This window comes from Eurosta solidaginis, chromosome 5 (assembly GCF_040869045.1).
Source record: "Eurosta solidaginis isolate ZX-2024a chromosome 5, ASM4086904v1, whole genome shotgun sequence".
NCBI lineage: Eukaryota > Metazoa > Arthropoda > Insecta > Diptera > Tephritidae > Eurosta > Eurosta solidaginis.
The window spans coordinates 263,281,355-263,297,434 of record NC_090323.1 but is presented as its reverse complement, the minus strand read 5'-3'; the positions used below and the strand labels follow the sequence as shown (position 1 = coordinate 263,297,434).

The following is a 16,080-nucleotide window of genomic DNA, read 5'->3' as shown; positions in this document are numbered from 1 at the left end:
AAAGTAGGCAATCATCGCATATGGCTATGCGAGAAGCTATAATTTTGCATCTGTAGTTATAGCTGATGAGTTTATAGCTGGTAAAGAAATACTAAATTCAAGAAGATAGAAACGCCTAGAAGTATGCGAACGAGACATTACAGAGTATAAAAGGAGTTAAAGCTGAGTAAGCAGTAATAAGTTTGATTTAAGCACGCTATCTGTTGAGAAGTAGAAGTTTTATTGTGAAAGCAGTCTAATAAAGACCATTTTGCATTATTGAATATTGGAGTTATTTATTCAACAGTTTAATGATTCGAACGTTAGCAGAAGGTTGCAAATAAGCGGAGTTTCCATAAATTCGTTACAGTATCAATTTCTCTTAACTTTATGACAGGGAACCGTCTTATTGGTATCTACAATATGTTCCAATATTTTCTATTCAGACATGTACGTCCACTTCATTTCATAAAAAATACACTAAAACCTTACAATTTATGTTTTTCTAAACAAAAAATGTTAACAACAATATTAAAAGTACAAACAAAAATGAAAATGTACATACAAAACTACAACACCAAATAAAAACACTGCTTGTAACTTCTTTAGTGAAGTGGGTAATTTGTTTGTAAACGCTTCAAAAGTAAAATGAAAGTTGCACTTGAATTACAAATATTCATTCATATTAACTTAAATACATACAAACATACATTGAAATATGTATTTTTCTTATGCGGTACTCGGTTATGCCAAGTACTGCTAACATAAGTGTTATTTCCATTGTTGTTGTTGTTCCCATTGTACAAATACAATAGTTACATAAAACTGTTTGTGGCTGCGGTTAACAGACGCCCCGACGCATAACTGAATAATATGTACTACATATGTATGATGCATTTGTTGTAGTCTTGTAATGTTACCTAAAGCATGTACTACCATTTGAAGCTTGAAATGCTCCAGCTTACAAAAAGAGTTTATTGCCAGTAAAATGTTTCACTTTTTATCTGCTATTTTATCTTGGAAAGTTTTTTTATTCTTCACAAGAGTGGCTTGGCGGGCATTCAAACTGTATGCTATCTGATATGTACATACGTATGTGTGTGTATACAATGCATTATATCATATTTTATGAATGGTGATTTATTAAGAGGCAAAAATTACCATGAGTATATCGATTTCACAAGCCTTACAAATTTAAAATTGTTTGGACTTAGATCTTTTTATATAACACATCCCAGATGGTTCCGAACAAAATTCTAAAACAGTGCTGAAATAATCGCTTAACATTCGCAAAATGACAATCACGCAATGTTCTGAGGAAAGATATAAAAAACTCGAAGATATTTTCTAAGCTATCCCGAAATGGTGTGCAAACTAGTCTCGAAATAAATTTGAAAACAATCCCGAAAACCCCCAAAGTAGTCCCGATGTAATCAATTAAGCAAATAATTATCTTAAGAACGATTCAGGGACTATCCCAAACTAATCCTAAAATAATCCCAAAAACAACACGGAATGATTAAAAAATATTGCCAAGAATAGTTGAACTATTTTTCCGAAATAGTCATAAAATGATTTGGGAGTAGTCTCGATATTTTTTTCAAACACAGGGCCGCTTTCTTAAGTAGCCTCTAAGGTTTATTTGTACTATCGAAGCATTTTTTGTGAACAAAATTCAGATGACATGGGCCTACCTCTGATCTTTGCAGAGTAAAAGAAATATAGGGCCAAGGGCTACTTTTTTCGACTTTCATCTGGAAAAAATTGGTGCTAATAGCTATAGTTGATAGTACATATTTCTTTAAAATCCTCGTCTTTTCAATTTATGCATACGCTGTTGAATTGGATTCCCTTGCACCCATTCCCTGTGTGTTCCGAAATCAGTTTACAGATAATCTCTGAACCCAGTATTTCCGCATTGGAGATACTAACCGAATCTGAAAGACAAACTGAAAATGTGACCTAAAACCGCTCAAAGAATACCTTAGCTCCTGTGTTAAAATCTGTCAACGAAGGCGTATGATAATCCGACGTTGGAGTCACACAACACAATAAACAAACACTGCTAAGGATATTTGGAAAGCATTCTTGTTTTTGGTTAATAAAGAATATCAGCTACATCTTGCTTGGTATTACTTCAGTGCAGCGTTTAATTGCCCAAGGAAATATACCTCCCTGCAGCAATCTCAGTAGATCCGCACCTGCTCTACGAAATGTGATAAACTTATACTTGTAGTTTATTAGACTTAGAGCCGTTTCCTTATATGAAATTTAAAAATTACCTTCCCTATAAACACAAATTTTGTTCACAAAAAATATTTGTATCAGATGGATCATGAGACAAATGTCCTAATAGCATATCTCCACCTAGGGCTTTAACTGATAAGATTTATTAAATCTGATATTTCAACCTGCACTGTCTCCACTATAATTTTATTTTACGTTTTAGTTTTTCATATTGAAAAAAACTATAAAGTGGGCCACATGTACAGTTTCAACTTTTGTGAAGTTTTTCAGTCACAAAAAAATTTAATTTTATATGATAAAACTTGCAAGATTTGTCGTTAAATCTTTCCAGATGCCTATATCTCGAATAACGCTCTAAGTAGAGATATGCTATAAAGTTGTTTCAGCAAAGAAAACTACGTACTAAAAAAACTAAGAAAGCTGTGAGTAAAACGTTGGAAATTTTCGTAAAATTTTCTCGAGCTTTCGAATTTTTTCGAAAACGTTTTTAAGGTCAGTTTACATACTTAAAATTCATGGAAGTTATTTCCTAAATTATCGAAAACGAAAACACAAGAATTTAATTAACGAAATTTTATAAAAGCTTAAACTGCCATTTTCGTGCTCGCCACTGTGAGTACACTACAAAAATTTTCACTTTTAAGCAATTCTTTCATTCCAAGCTTTCATTTATAATTGTAATATCGCATTTTTGTAATTTTGTTGTTCATCCGATTTTGTTTTTAATGTTTTTTCTTAGAACAATTTACTATTTGCACCCTTTACAACACTCTTTATATTTATGAAAAAGTCTAAATATATGAAAGAAATTTGATGCCAGTGATATGAATTTTATATTCTCTTTTTTTTTTTTTTGTTTTTTTTTTTTTCAAGTGCATTTAATATAACATTCATATTTGTACCTTTTGTACCTTTTATATTATATATGTAACAATTTGTTTTCATACTTTAATACGCATATCTAAATCTCTCAAATAAAATATATTACAAACATTAGACTCTTTTGTCAGTACGATACGAGTACGCGATGCAGCTATTCTTTAGCTCACCATCAATGCGCTCTAAATGGTCCCACGTCGGGTTTTTTTTTTTTTTTTTTGCTTTGTTGACGTTGCCAAGACAAATCCGAGGAGAACAAACACAAATAGTCAACATCCCTTAGGTGAATTATTTTATATGAAATGAAATAAAATGACAACTTAAATCGCCTCCAATATTTGCCACTGAACACGAAAATCTGTTATAAATCTTTATACTCAGCTGAGCAGGGCTCACAGAGAATATCAACTTTGTTCGCATAACGGTAATCCGTAACGGCATAAACTAATCGAGATAGATATAGACTTCTATATATCAAAATGATCTGGTTGAAAAAAGAAATTCATTTAGCCATGTCTGTCCGTAAACACGATAACTTGAGTAAATTTTGAGGTATCTTGATGAAATTTGGCGTGCAGGTTCCTGGGCACTCAACTCAGATCGATATTTAAAATGAAGGAAATCGCACTACAACCACGCCCACTTTTTCGATATCGAAAATTTCGAAAAACCGAAAAAGTGCGATAATTCATTACCAAAGACGGACAAAGCGATGAAACTTGGTAGGTGCGTTGAACTAATGACGCAAAATAGATAATTATTAAATTTTTGGACAATGGGCGTGGCACCGCCCACTTTTAAAAAAAGGTAATTTAAAGGTTTTGCAAGCTGTAATTTCGCAGTCGTTGAAGATATCATGATGAAATTTGGCAGACATGTGTGCTAAATAAAAACTAACAAAATCCGATGATGAACACGTCCACTTTTAAACAATTTTTTAAGTCAAATTTTAACAAAAAATTAAAAACCTTTACAGTATATAAGTAAATTATGCCAACATTCAACTCCAGTAATGATATGGGGCAACAAAATACAAAAATAAAAGAAAATTTCAAAATGGGCGTGGCTCCACCCTTTTTCATTTAATTCGTCTAGAATACTTTTAAGGCCATTAGTCGAACAAAAATTTACCAATCCCTGTGAAATTTGGTAGGCGCATAGATTCTATGACGATAACTGTTTTCTGTGAAAATGGCCGAAATCGGTTAAAGCCACGCCAGTTTTTATACACAGTCGAGCGTTGTCCTTCCGCTCGGCCGTTAACACAATAACTTGAACAAAAATCGATATATCATAACTAAACTTAGTTCACGTACTTATCTGAACTCACTTTATCTTGGTATAAAATATGGCCGAAATCCGACTATGACCACGCCCACTTTTCCGATATCGAAAATTACGAAAAATGAAAAAAATAACATAATTCTGTACCAAATATGAAAAAAGAGGTGAAACATGGTAATTGAATTGGTTTATTGACGCAAAATATAATTTTAGAAAAAACTTTGTAAAATGGGTGTGACACCTACCATATTAAGTAGAAGAAAATGAAAAAGTTCAGCAGGGCGAGATCAAAAGCCCTTAGAATCTTGACAGGAATACTGTTCGTGGTATGATATATATATATATATATATATAAATTAGCGGTACCCGACAGAAGATGTTCTGGGTCACCCTGGTCAACATTTTGGTCGATATCTCGAAAACGCCTTCACATATACAACTAAAGGATACTCCCTTTTAAAACCCTCATTAATACCTTTAATTTAATACCCATATCGTACAACACACATTCTAGAGTCACCCCTGGTCCACCTTTATGCCGATATCCTGAAATTGCGTCCACCTACAGAACTATGGCGCACTCCCTTTTAAAATACTCTTTAATACCTTCCATTTGAAACCCATGTCATACAAACACATTCCAGGGTTACCCTAGGTTCATTTTCCTACATGGTGATTTTCCCTTATTTTGTCTCCAAAGCTCTCAGCTGAGTATGTAATGTTCGGTTGCACCCGAACTTATCCTTCCTTACTTGTTTGAATAAAAAACAACAATTTGTTCAAAAGCTCTGCAAATATTTCATAAGAATTTGGGGATTATTTTTCTATTTCTGTATGTAGGAGGAGCACACTCTTCAAAAAAAATATATATATATATGAAATAAAATATAAGGAGGACGTTAAATTTTGATATACTCGTTCTTATTAAAGTTTCCCCGAACATGATTACACTCCACACGACTCGGCACAGTGTATTCTCGAATTAGGGACCGTCCAGTATTTCAATGAATTTGATAAGTTTTCGACTTCCCACTCGCGCTTCTGACTTCATTTAACTGCCTCGTAAGTTCACTGAGTTATGGTTAAAATTAAATTGCTTTGCTGGTACGCCACCGTTTGTGGTCCGGTAGAACGAGATTTTCCCATATATTAAATGCTTCTATATATGTACATATATTCGCAGTTAGAGAGGCGTCTATATCTCATTAAAATATAGAAATGTATCTGAGTAAATGTTAAACTCCATAACAGTTAGAATGACAGATATCATTGCATCTACTGCTTCCATTATAGCGACGACCTCAGCATGGAAGACGTTGTAGTGATCGGGCAGCCGAAATTTACGAACAACACCGAACTCAAGGCACAATTCTCCACCCCAACCGTCTCGTTCAGCCCATATCTATACGTAAATAGGTTTAACAGACTTCCGTCTCATATCAATTCCATACTCAATTCATTCCTTGAGTGAATATAACTACTGAATTTTGCAACAAAAGGGTAAATGAGCGCACAGTAGTATCTCTTGCCAGTATTATGGAGTGCCCGAAATTCACAAGATTCAGCATGCGTTTTGTGTTAGTGTAGCCACTCGCTGCACTGTTTCCAACCTTTTAACCGTTGAAGAAGTGTCTAATAATGCTCTCCAATAGACCAGAATGTCATATAAAAGACTACCATACCGAACACCCAATTTCAAATTCTTGGAGAGAGCTCCAACAATTGCCAATTACAACTCTACAGCAATACAAGATAAGCGAAGCCCTCCTAGCCCTGTCCTTCACTTTAAGCACATTTAGTAATATTGTACATCCGCATAAACAAAACGAAGTCCAGGTAACCGTGTAAAACGTTGCTTAGCGTATTTAGAAATTTATCCCTGCAAAAACTTCCAGGTAATCAGCTTAACTCACCTCCTCGCAGGCCCTACCCTCATGGTGCCGAAACAGGTCTTTCATTACCCCCGCCCAAAGCAGGTTAGATAGAACCTCCCCCCCCCCCCCCCCTTTAAGCGCCCTTATCACCAAGAAAAGCACAAATTCTTGTAGGATGGTCAGGAACCAAAACCGATCTCGAGGAATCCTGCACCTTACCTAAAGATGGATGAAACGCCAGCGTTTTAGCTGACTTAAAATTAACTGTGACCATAATCCGAAATCGGAATTATATCGCTCATTTGCTGCAACGTCGTCATAACTCAAAAAACATTACTTTTGAGTTAATAACATATAAACGTACTCAATATCATGATCTATGTTGTATGAAAAATCTTCGTGATCAGTTAAAAATTTAGCACGTGTTATAAAAATGAAAATATGCCTTTCTATGCGCAACATATGGCAGTTAAAATCTCTGAATGGCTCTCCTGGAAAATTGTGTTTTTTGAGTTATGACGACGTTACAGTAAATGAGCGATATCCCAAGAAACCTCTAAACATAACTGAAGTTGTACAAGAGTAATTCCATCCCGCCCCGAGGACTTGTACGGCTGAAAAGAGTTAATGGCCCATACAATTAGGCTTTCCCCAAGAAGGGATGTCATTCCTCTAGACTTGCCATCACTGGCATTGAAGCAGATTTCTGAAGCTCCGATGTCACGTACCGTATCCATTCACCACGGATGTTTACGCCTATCCAATTGGGGTCTCAAAAGTTTTTAAAAACGTCAATACTCACATAAAACGGTACTGCTTTGAATTGTTGTCAAAACTTTTTAATATTGAGAAGATCCGTTATTGCTGATAAAGATAAATATACTACGTATATGGATTCTCTACTCCAAGGAATTTCTTCACATCTCTAGAATATTTGTTTATCACATTCCGAAATCCTTGATGTTTTACCACCATGTAGAGTGACAACAAATCGGCAACTTTTTGGGAACCACATAGATTAATAAATAAATGTAAGGCGAGATAACCTCCGAAGAGATTCAGGCCGAGCTTCTCTTCCATGTAGCATTTATATCGATGCACGGATCCGACCGCAGAAGGAGGGATAGACCTTCACTTAGCTTGCAGTGAGAAACGGATCAAGACATTATCCCCCTAAGTGGCTTACTTTGCTTCACCGCTTTCTAGGATCTCAGGAACACTGCTGAGCTCTTGGCATAACTAATTGAAGGTTATTCATTCGATCTCAGGACCTATGTATTTGTGGCTAATTAACTGCTGACGCTGCTTTATTTATAAAATTTTACATCACCCTCTTCAAATAATTTCAAAGTAAATAATTTTTGAGTTTCATTAAACGCCTCATAGCTTTCTTCTAAAATTCCATCTCTGCTAATCTTTGATTTACATTGCACTCGATATAAACAAACTTGTACTCCTAATCATTTATTAATTTGCTAATTACCTCTCAAAGAAATGGCATAAATTAACGCCAATAACAACACTATTTCGTATTGAAATCCATTTTACAATTTAAGCATTTTTTTTCTTTTCCTCTTTTCCAGTCGACAGCCGCCACTTGAAGGAATCCATTGAACGTGCCGAATTCTCGCTGCAGGTGGAGTTGTGGTTTGGTGAACAAAATGGCACCGGCGCTCTTACATTGGCCTCAACACGCACCTTACAGTTGAATTTCCATCCAGGTCGAGGGCTCCATTACCATTTACCAGTACTCTTCGATTATTTCCACTTGGCCGCTATCAGCGTTGGCATCCATGCAAGTTTAGTGGCATTGCATCAGCCCTATATAAAGTAAGTATTATGTGAAATGTGCATGTGTGTGTATGTATATATATGAGTAATCCTACATTGAAAATTTCTTCATGTGTATTGGTGTGTTGGCTATGATGAAGTTGAGCGAGAAGGGTATTTGACATGCAAGGGGAATATATATTAAAAAGTTAAGAATGAAAGAAAATAGAATTTGAAGGGCAAAACCGCACATATTCCGGTCGTGGAATTACATTTGTAGGTTCATATATAATGCATTTGTAGTATCACACACTTACATACATTCAGACATAGGCGCATATGAAGCAGATACAAGATGATCAATTCAACCAAATATTCGGTAGTTATGGACCGCGTACAAGCATAAGTGCTGACAGCAGCGGCTTCCGTGTTTGCGGTTACCTTGCTGCTCTTGCGAGGGCGTAAACTTCTTAAATAGTTTCTTATGACTAATACATACTTGAAATAAATACTGGACCTTACAAAAGGGTCGGAAGGAACACATCGGTCTACTAGTTATTTCGCGTTGTATTATTCCATTCACTGGTGATTTTGGGTATTCGTCGACCGATTAATTTGCTACTTCGTCCTGGCAAAGACATTTGCCGATTCTATGTGGATTTTGCCTAAGAGGCCTCCTTATGCTTGTTTGGATCAAACGGTTATGTTGACAGGTGCCGGCTAACATTAAAGTGCTTATGGATATGTCCCTTAACACACTTGAAGGTGGGGCCAGATCAAGCAGTTGTTTGCTAGGGTGTCCAGGTTTGTGACAAAAACTGTGTAATCCTTCCGGCAGATGTATGTGTTTACTGCTGTATATATATTTACAGCACTTCATACATAAAAAATACTTAGACCTAACCTCCTCCAACCAGAACTTTCAACGAAAACTACTTCAACATCCAGTTATGGATGGCAAGTACACGTGAACTTATAAAAAGATTAAAATTTATTCCACGAATGAATACAAGTACCAACTGTTTTGTCTCAACATATTATCATGCACTTGTGTGCTACTGAAAAACCAGTGGATAATAGTAAAGTACACTGAAAACGTAAAAAAAAAAATACAAAAAGAAAGATCCTCACCAACATTTTTAGCTCATTAAAAATCATATGCACACACCTGCACTGGTCATGCGCCACATTGACGTTCATTAGCATCACATGAGTTATGAGAGCTGAAAGAAAGGTATGACGGCGTATGGCCAACGCAACAGCCAGTCATCATACCATTACCTTCAACCTCAAAACCACACACTTATACACGTGTTTCTTTTACTTACCACCCACAAACTTGTATGATTCTCAGCCTCTTCCAAAGTCTGCACCTTTGCCTACTTTAAATATGAATAAGCAAAATGTATCCTTGACAGCGCACTTGTATCCGCCTATTATATCTCGTTCACATTGAACCACTCACTTGTCTACATATCGCATGGCACTATTTCCTTTAATCCTATTTGATATTTCCTTTTTCCGACCGGCATAACGACTCACTGACTTCCTTAGTTGTTTTGCAATTAATTTTAATGACTTAAATCAATTGTTGCCGCTATGCTGCGTTACACGATATTCTCCTCGTCCTCGTCACAACTCATCATCACTACGTGCACTATTCGATTACATTCATATGCTTTGATGAAATAAATTTACCTACATGGATGCAGACGACAAATGAGAGCCTTGCCACAGGTTATTTCATTCAACTTTCCATGGCGTATGCAAATTTTGCAGCGCCTGATGCTGAAAAAGTTTGTGTTACACACACACACGCACACAAGTAAAAGCAAATGCACAATAACTTTATTTAAAAAAATTACTCCGTTCATACATACAAACATTAGAGTGGTTCAATACCCGTTTGGACCTTCAAAAACGTTACCTCGAAATGATATTCATTATCGGCTTCATCTCCAATGCAACTATTGTCGTCTCGTAGCTCAACATCGCTCTCGCTCTTTAGCAGTCACGACTTAGGTGCGATCAGTGGGGCTGATACTAGGTAGTTAGGTTTGTACCGGTCACGACAGCTGTCGTGGGTTGGTTGTAGAAGTGATTAGCTGTTCTTGTGCAGCTTGTGACAGCAAGGTTAGGTTAAGTAATTTTGAGAGGGCGCGCATGGGAGCTTCCCACACTTTGATTGTGAATACCCCGGATACTTTTCTGATAGCGGCACATTCATTCAACGAGATGACTGCTAATGAGTCTTCAACAAACAAATTGCTTTCTCAAATTTACTTACATAAGTGAAAAATCCACCTTTCCTTTCCCTGCCAGATTGTCAAAGAACGGTTCCCCAAGAAGGCTGAGTCCTTTTATATGCAGTGCCTAACATCGGCAATGAAAGTGACGACAGCTTCAGCCTGACATCTCCTGCAGAGATAAGTTGTTTGTATGCTTCCGTAACTGCTCTCAGTGTAGATATGTCCGGTGTCCTATCCAAACATAGCCATAAGTTCCTTATGACCTCACAATCATCCAGCAATTTCATTGCCTAACCAATGTTGCTGGAAAGAGCTGCCCGCCATTTTTATATCGAAGTCGAAACCTTTCCCGGCCGTCTCATCGGCGAATTCATACAATGAAAATTGATATATGTGGGACCAAACAATCGGAGACACTGAGATGCCTTAGGGATATCAGAAAGTTTCGACAAATCCGTAAGATATCAGATTTTATCAAGTTAAATTATCCACCTTGCAGGCACTCCAAGATTCAGAAAGTCGATACGACAACAGATGCATTTAGGAAATCACAGCCATAGCTCCCTTTTACATTTATGAGCTATGTGTGTAAGTCAAAAGCTCCGGTAATGGAGGCGGTAGATGAAACGTTAGGTCTTCTAGTATATTTCCTCAGGAAAGTGGTATATGTCTCGATAGAAATATTTACGTCACATCTCGCAAACAGTTACGAGATATATCCACACTTTAGCTGAGGTTGTGCGGGATACTAAGTAGCACCACATGGCTTACCACTGGGCAGCGCCCGGTTAACACTCCAGCTACCATGGATACATAAACTTAAGTAAACACTTAAAGTTCTGCTGAGCACTCCACAACACCGACGGAAGCTGTTAAAAACCTCGACTAAACACGAGAGGTCGAGGCATTCAAGGGCCGAGGCTCGTCAAGGAACCAGGGGGCAGGGGCGAGATGGCCTAGAAGGTTTAATATGGTCATATTAATTGTCGCGGAGATGATCGGGCTAGTACTTTGATGGTGCTTGTTACCGGAACGTACCGGATCAATATCCGGAAAATGGCCATCAATACCGATAACACTCCTCAAAGCCTTCGGGGAGTGTCTGTCATACAACAACACCAGCTGCAACTGAAAGCTAGGGAAAATGCACACGCTGGAGCATCGCTCGTCCCTACTTCGCCGTGTTCGTTCTGCCGAAGTCCATCCAACTCAAGATAACCCTTCCGAGTTTTCAAAAATAAAACTTTGAACCACTCTAATGTATTCCCGTATTGCTACTTGTATCTATGCTCAACTCGTTAACGATTATGTCTACTAGCATCTGCCATTTGATGGTTCTGTTGTTTTGTTTCCATCAAAGTCTTAGATCGAAAATGAAGTACAAAGTTCATGCTTGCGAAATGTGAGAGGCAAAAACATTCTTGTTAGACCTCAAGTGTCTATTTTAGTTCTTTAATACTTTTTAATCCCATGTTTTGCTATAAATTGATTTTTTATAGACTTGGTACGTACATATGTATGTGTTCCCGTGTGTTATGGTATGTTTTTGGTACAGGATTCGAAATTATTATAAATGACTAAGATAAGCTTAAGAGCTTATTAAAATCAGCAAAATAGCTAATCGAAGTTGACTGTGACTAGCAGTGGTATTAAGAAAATTACTTTGATTATTTGTTGAGTCCTCAAGTTACCTTGATATATTGAGCATTGGCTCAGAATCGATTTCCTGACTGACTACAAGGTGGGTATTTTCGCCGCAACCTTAGGTACTGCTGAGAGATTTATATTTGAGACTTTAAGATACTTTGACTACTTGAGAATGAAAAACTATGTCAGCCTAGAACTTCAACAGCAAGAGCTTCTTTGGCCAATTGAAAAGTAAAATTCTCCCTCAATGAAGAGTAAGCGTGCTCTATAAGCTCCACATTATGAATTATTAGTAAGCCTTAAGGCGTTTTGCGTAATGCCAACGGCGTTTTCTCGAATGTAGGCCCATGGGCTTCACTGGCATGTTTGAAGTATGCAAATGATCTAAGACGCTCTGACATAGAAAATATTCACATTGCGACGCGACTTAACGGATGTGGGTTAACCTTTGCCAGCTTGAATCCGGTACGATCCGGTACTGTTTAGAACCTTTTTTTGTTTACCCCTTAATACTTTGTATCTGTCGATTTTAGACGTCTCATACCAAAGGCATGTTTACCGCTGGAATATTCTAGGTTCCTAACCTTTTGTGGTCGCTGCGAAATTAATTGCCATTACCCGAAATGCTAGCTCATCTCAGCGGTATTTTTTGCATCTGGGAATGCATTATATACCTCCTGAATAACGAGAACACGTGCTTAGAAGGGGAGATGCATAGAAACGGACGTGCCGGCAATGCTTTGAAGGCCACGTTTTGGTAGTAATCGATTTTCTGGAGGATCTATAAATCAGTGGGATTGCCTATGCAGACGACCTTCAAACCTGGTCAGCGATGAATTTCTGAACATCCTGCGCTATTTTGGGGCTTATGGATGCCGTGGAGGGAACACTTCTCTGTTCTCCTAAATGGAGGTAGCAATTCAGCGCGCAGAGATGAAGAACCCGATCCAGCAATCGATGATGGTGAAATATATGCCCCCGCCCGATTATGACGAAGTTAGAAAAGCAATAACCAGATTGAAAAACAACAAGGCCGTGGGCGCTAATGGACTGCCTGCGGAGCTATTCAGGTACGGCGGTGAGGAGTTGGTAAGGCGCATGCAGCAGCTTCTTAGCAAAATATGGGCGGAAGAGTGCATGCCCGACGGTTGGAATCTAAAGCCCCTATTATGAATTTTCATACGATAGAAGATAAACGCTTCCTAGCGTATCGTAAAAAATCAGCTTTCATATTGCGATTTCCACACGCCCGATAGATGTACTATTGTGAATGACAGCAGAGTTTTTGTTTACAAATTTTTGTGAATCTAAACGAAACAGATAGCAAAACAAAACGTAAATACTAACAATTCATTTGTCTTGTACGTAAAAGTGGCAAAAGTTTTTAAAAGCTGTTATAATAAAATGTTTTATGCAACCTCTGTTACCTTTTATATAAACTCAAATGAACAAATTGACGGAACTTGCATAGATTCCACAGAAAGAAGAAAATTGAGAGATCATTCCAATCTTCTTGAAATGAACTCTACACTGTAAGTACTTGACATACTAAAAGTAAAAAAAGTTTAATAAACAAAATTGATGTCAGAGTATGTCTTAACAGAAATAGAAGGCAGTTTGGGCGCCCGTAAAAATAGGCCATCCATCCCAAATATTTTGAAGGTTTGTGCCACTTTAAGGCTTCTTGCCCAGGGTGTTGCAACAGAGTGTTGGGAATGAGGCTGTAGTTGGATTATTTTGGATTATGTAATAATTGTATATTTACTTTTATTTAAATAGTTCCCAACGTATCGTGGAAAAATTTATCAGCGATAGCTAGCGTAGAAAATTGAACAGCGTATGCGATAGTTAGCGTATGGCAATACCACGATAAACGATAAACGCTAACGATCGAGTTTCACACGCTAGAATTTATTTCATAATACGGTAGAACAGATTGCAAGCGTTTATCGTGTATCGTACGAGTTCATAATAGGGGTGTAAGTGTTCTTTGCCCAGTCCACAAGAAGGGGGATATGGCAAAATGCACCAACTATCGTGGAATTAGCCTTCTCAATATCGCATATAAGGTCCTTTCAAGTGAATTGTGCGAAAGATTGAAGCCCACCGTGAACCGGCTGATTGGACCTTATCAGCGCGGCTTCAGACCTGATAAATCTATCATCCAACAGATTTTCACAATGCGCCAAATCTTGAAAAAAACCCGTGAAAAAAGAATCGACACACATCACCTATTCGTCGACTTTAAAGCCGCCTTCGACAGCACGAAAAGGAGCTGTCTATATGCCGCTATGTCTGAATTTGATTTCCCCGCAAAACTTATACGGCTGTGCAAAATGACGTTGAGCAACACCATCAGCTCAGTCAGAATTGGGAAGGACCTCTCCGAGCCGTTCGAAACTAAATGAGGTTTTAGACAGGGTGACCCCCTATCGTGCGATTTCTTTAATTTGATGCTGGGGAAAATTATACTAGCTGCAGAACTTAAACGCACTGCAACAATATACTATAAAAGCGTGCAATTACTGGCATATGCTGATGACATTGATATCATCGGCCTAAACACCCGCGCTGTTAACTCTGCTTACTTCAAACTGGAAAAAGAAGCGGTAAAGATGGGTTTGATGGTGAATGAGGACAAAACGAAGTACCTGCTGTCATCGAGCAAAGAGTCAGCGCATATGCGCCTTGGCTACCACGCTACTGTTGGCAGCCATAATTTCGAAATAGTAAAAGACTTCGTTTATTTGGGAACCAGCATCAACACTAGCAATAACATCAGCTCTAAAATCCAGCGAAGAGCCAGCCACTCTTGCCAATAAATGCTATTTTGGACTAGGTAGGCAATTGAAAAGTAAAGTCCTCTCTCGGCGAACGAAAATCATACTCTACAAGTCACTTATCGTACCCGTCCTGCTATATGGGGCAGAAGCATGGATCATGACAACAGCAGATGAAGCGGCTTTGGGAGTATTCGAGAGAAAAATTCTTCGAAAGATTTATGGACCTCTACGCGTTGGCGATGGCGAGTACCGAAGAAGATTTAATGGTGAGCTGTACGAGCTATACGCAGATATCAACATAGTCCAGCGAATTAAAACGCAGCGGCTGCGCTGGCTAAGCCATGTTATGCGAATGAAAGATGATGCTCCGGCCAAGAAAGTGTTTCTATCGGAACCCGCCTATGGAAGCACAGGTAGAGGGCGGCCCCCACTCCGTTGGAAGGACCAGGTGGAAAACGATTTAAACTCCCTTGGTGTGACCAATTGGCGCCGGTTGAGGGAGCGAAGGAGCGACTGGCGGGCCTTGTCGGACGGCCATAACAGTTTAGACGGTTAAGCGCCAATTAAGTAAGTAAGGATGCCGTGGAAGAAGACTTCATATCCAAAAGTCAATCCAAAGCCAAAGTCGTCTGAGTAGTTACACTTCAATTAATGAAAGAATGAATATAGACAGATGACTAGGTTGGCTGAGCCTTTCGAGCTATCTGCCAACCCTGACAATACCGGGCATTTACGGTAAGATAAAAGATCTTCGCTTTCAGGCCTCCTTCGTTGGGGGAATAGCGCTGAGACTTTCTGAAAGGGTTAAACATTTTGGACCATAACTATTTTGGAATTCCAACGTACTCGATATCACTATAAAGGCTTTGGTGGCCTTTTACAGCTGCAGTAGACCCGGCCGTTGATAAAGTTTCGTGCATGGGCTTTCTCACTTCTGGCATGTCATCATTCTTACAACGTCGACTTTACCGCGGAGAAGAAAGATTAATGTGTGCCGTCAACTGCCCCTTATGCAAGCTTCAACTCAGTCATTCCCTAGAAAAAAATTAGGGAAGGCCAGTAACTGATTAAATGGTTCACGTATGGATCGAAGCTGGAAAAGAAAGTTGCTGGCATGGTTTTCATGTTAGGAGTGCCGCTGTCCGATCACAATAACTTTTAAGTGGAAGTTTATGCGATTAATGATGTGGTAGATCAGAGAGATTCGGAGAGTCTAACGATTATTTAAGCTCTAAATTCAACTGTGGTATTCTAGGAAGACTATTAACAAAATCTAGGTCCGTAGCAGTGTTTTGGGCAACTATCACTCAGAGCTTTTAGCCTCAATGGGTAGAATAGATCGTAAATATCTATACGGAATTCGAAGTT

General features: G+C 38.3%; 1 protein-coding gene across 5 annotated transcripts in view; it reads left to right on the top strand.

The window, feature by feature from the left end:
- LOC137253376 (protein FAM135A) overlaps positions 1-16,080 on the top strand; it is a 123,114-nt gene that overhangs the window by 87,471 nt on the left and 19,563 nt on the right. For all 5 annotated transcript variants that reach the window (XR_010953785.1, XM_067790167.1, XM_067790166.1 and 2 more), the window contains exon 4: positions 7,847-8,093. Coding sequence is in view for 4 of the 5 variants with exons in the window: in XM_067790167.1 (XP_067646268.1) it covers positions 7,847-8,093 (247 nt within the window). In the remaining variant the exon portion in view is untranslated. The remainder of the gene's footprint in view (positions 1-7,846; positions 8,094-16,080) is intronic.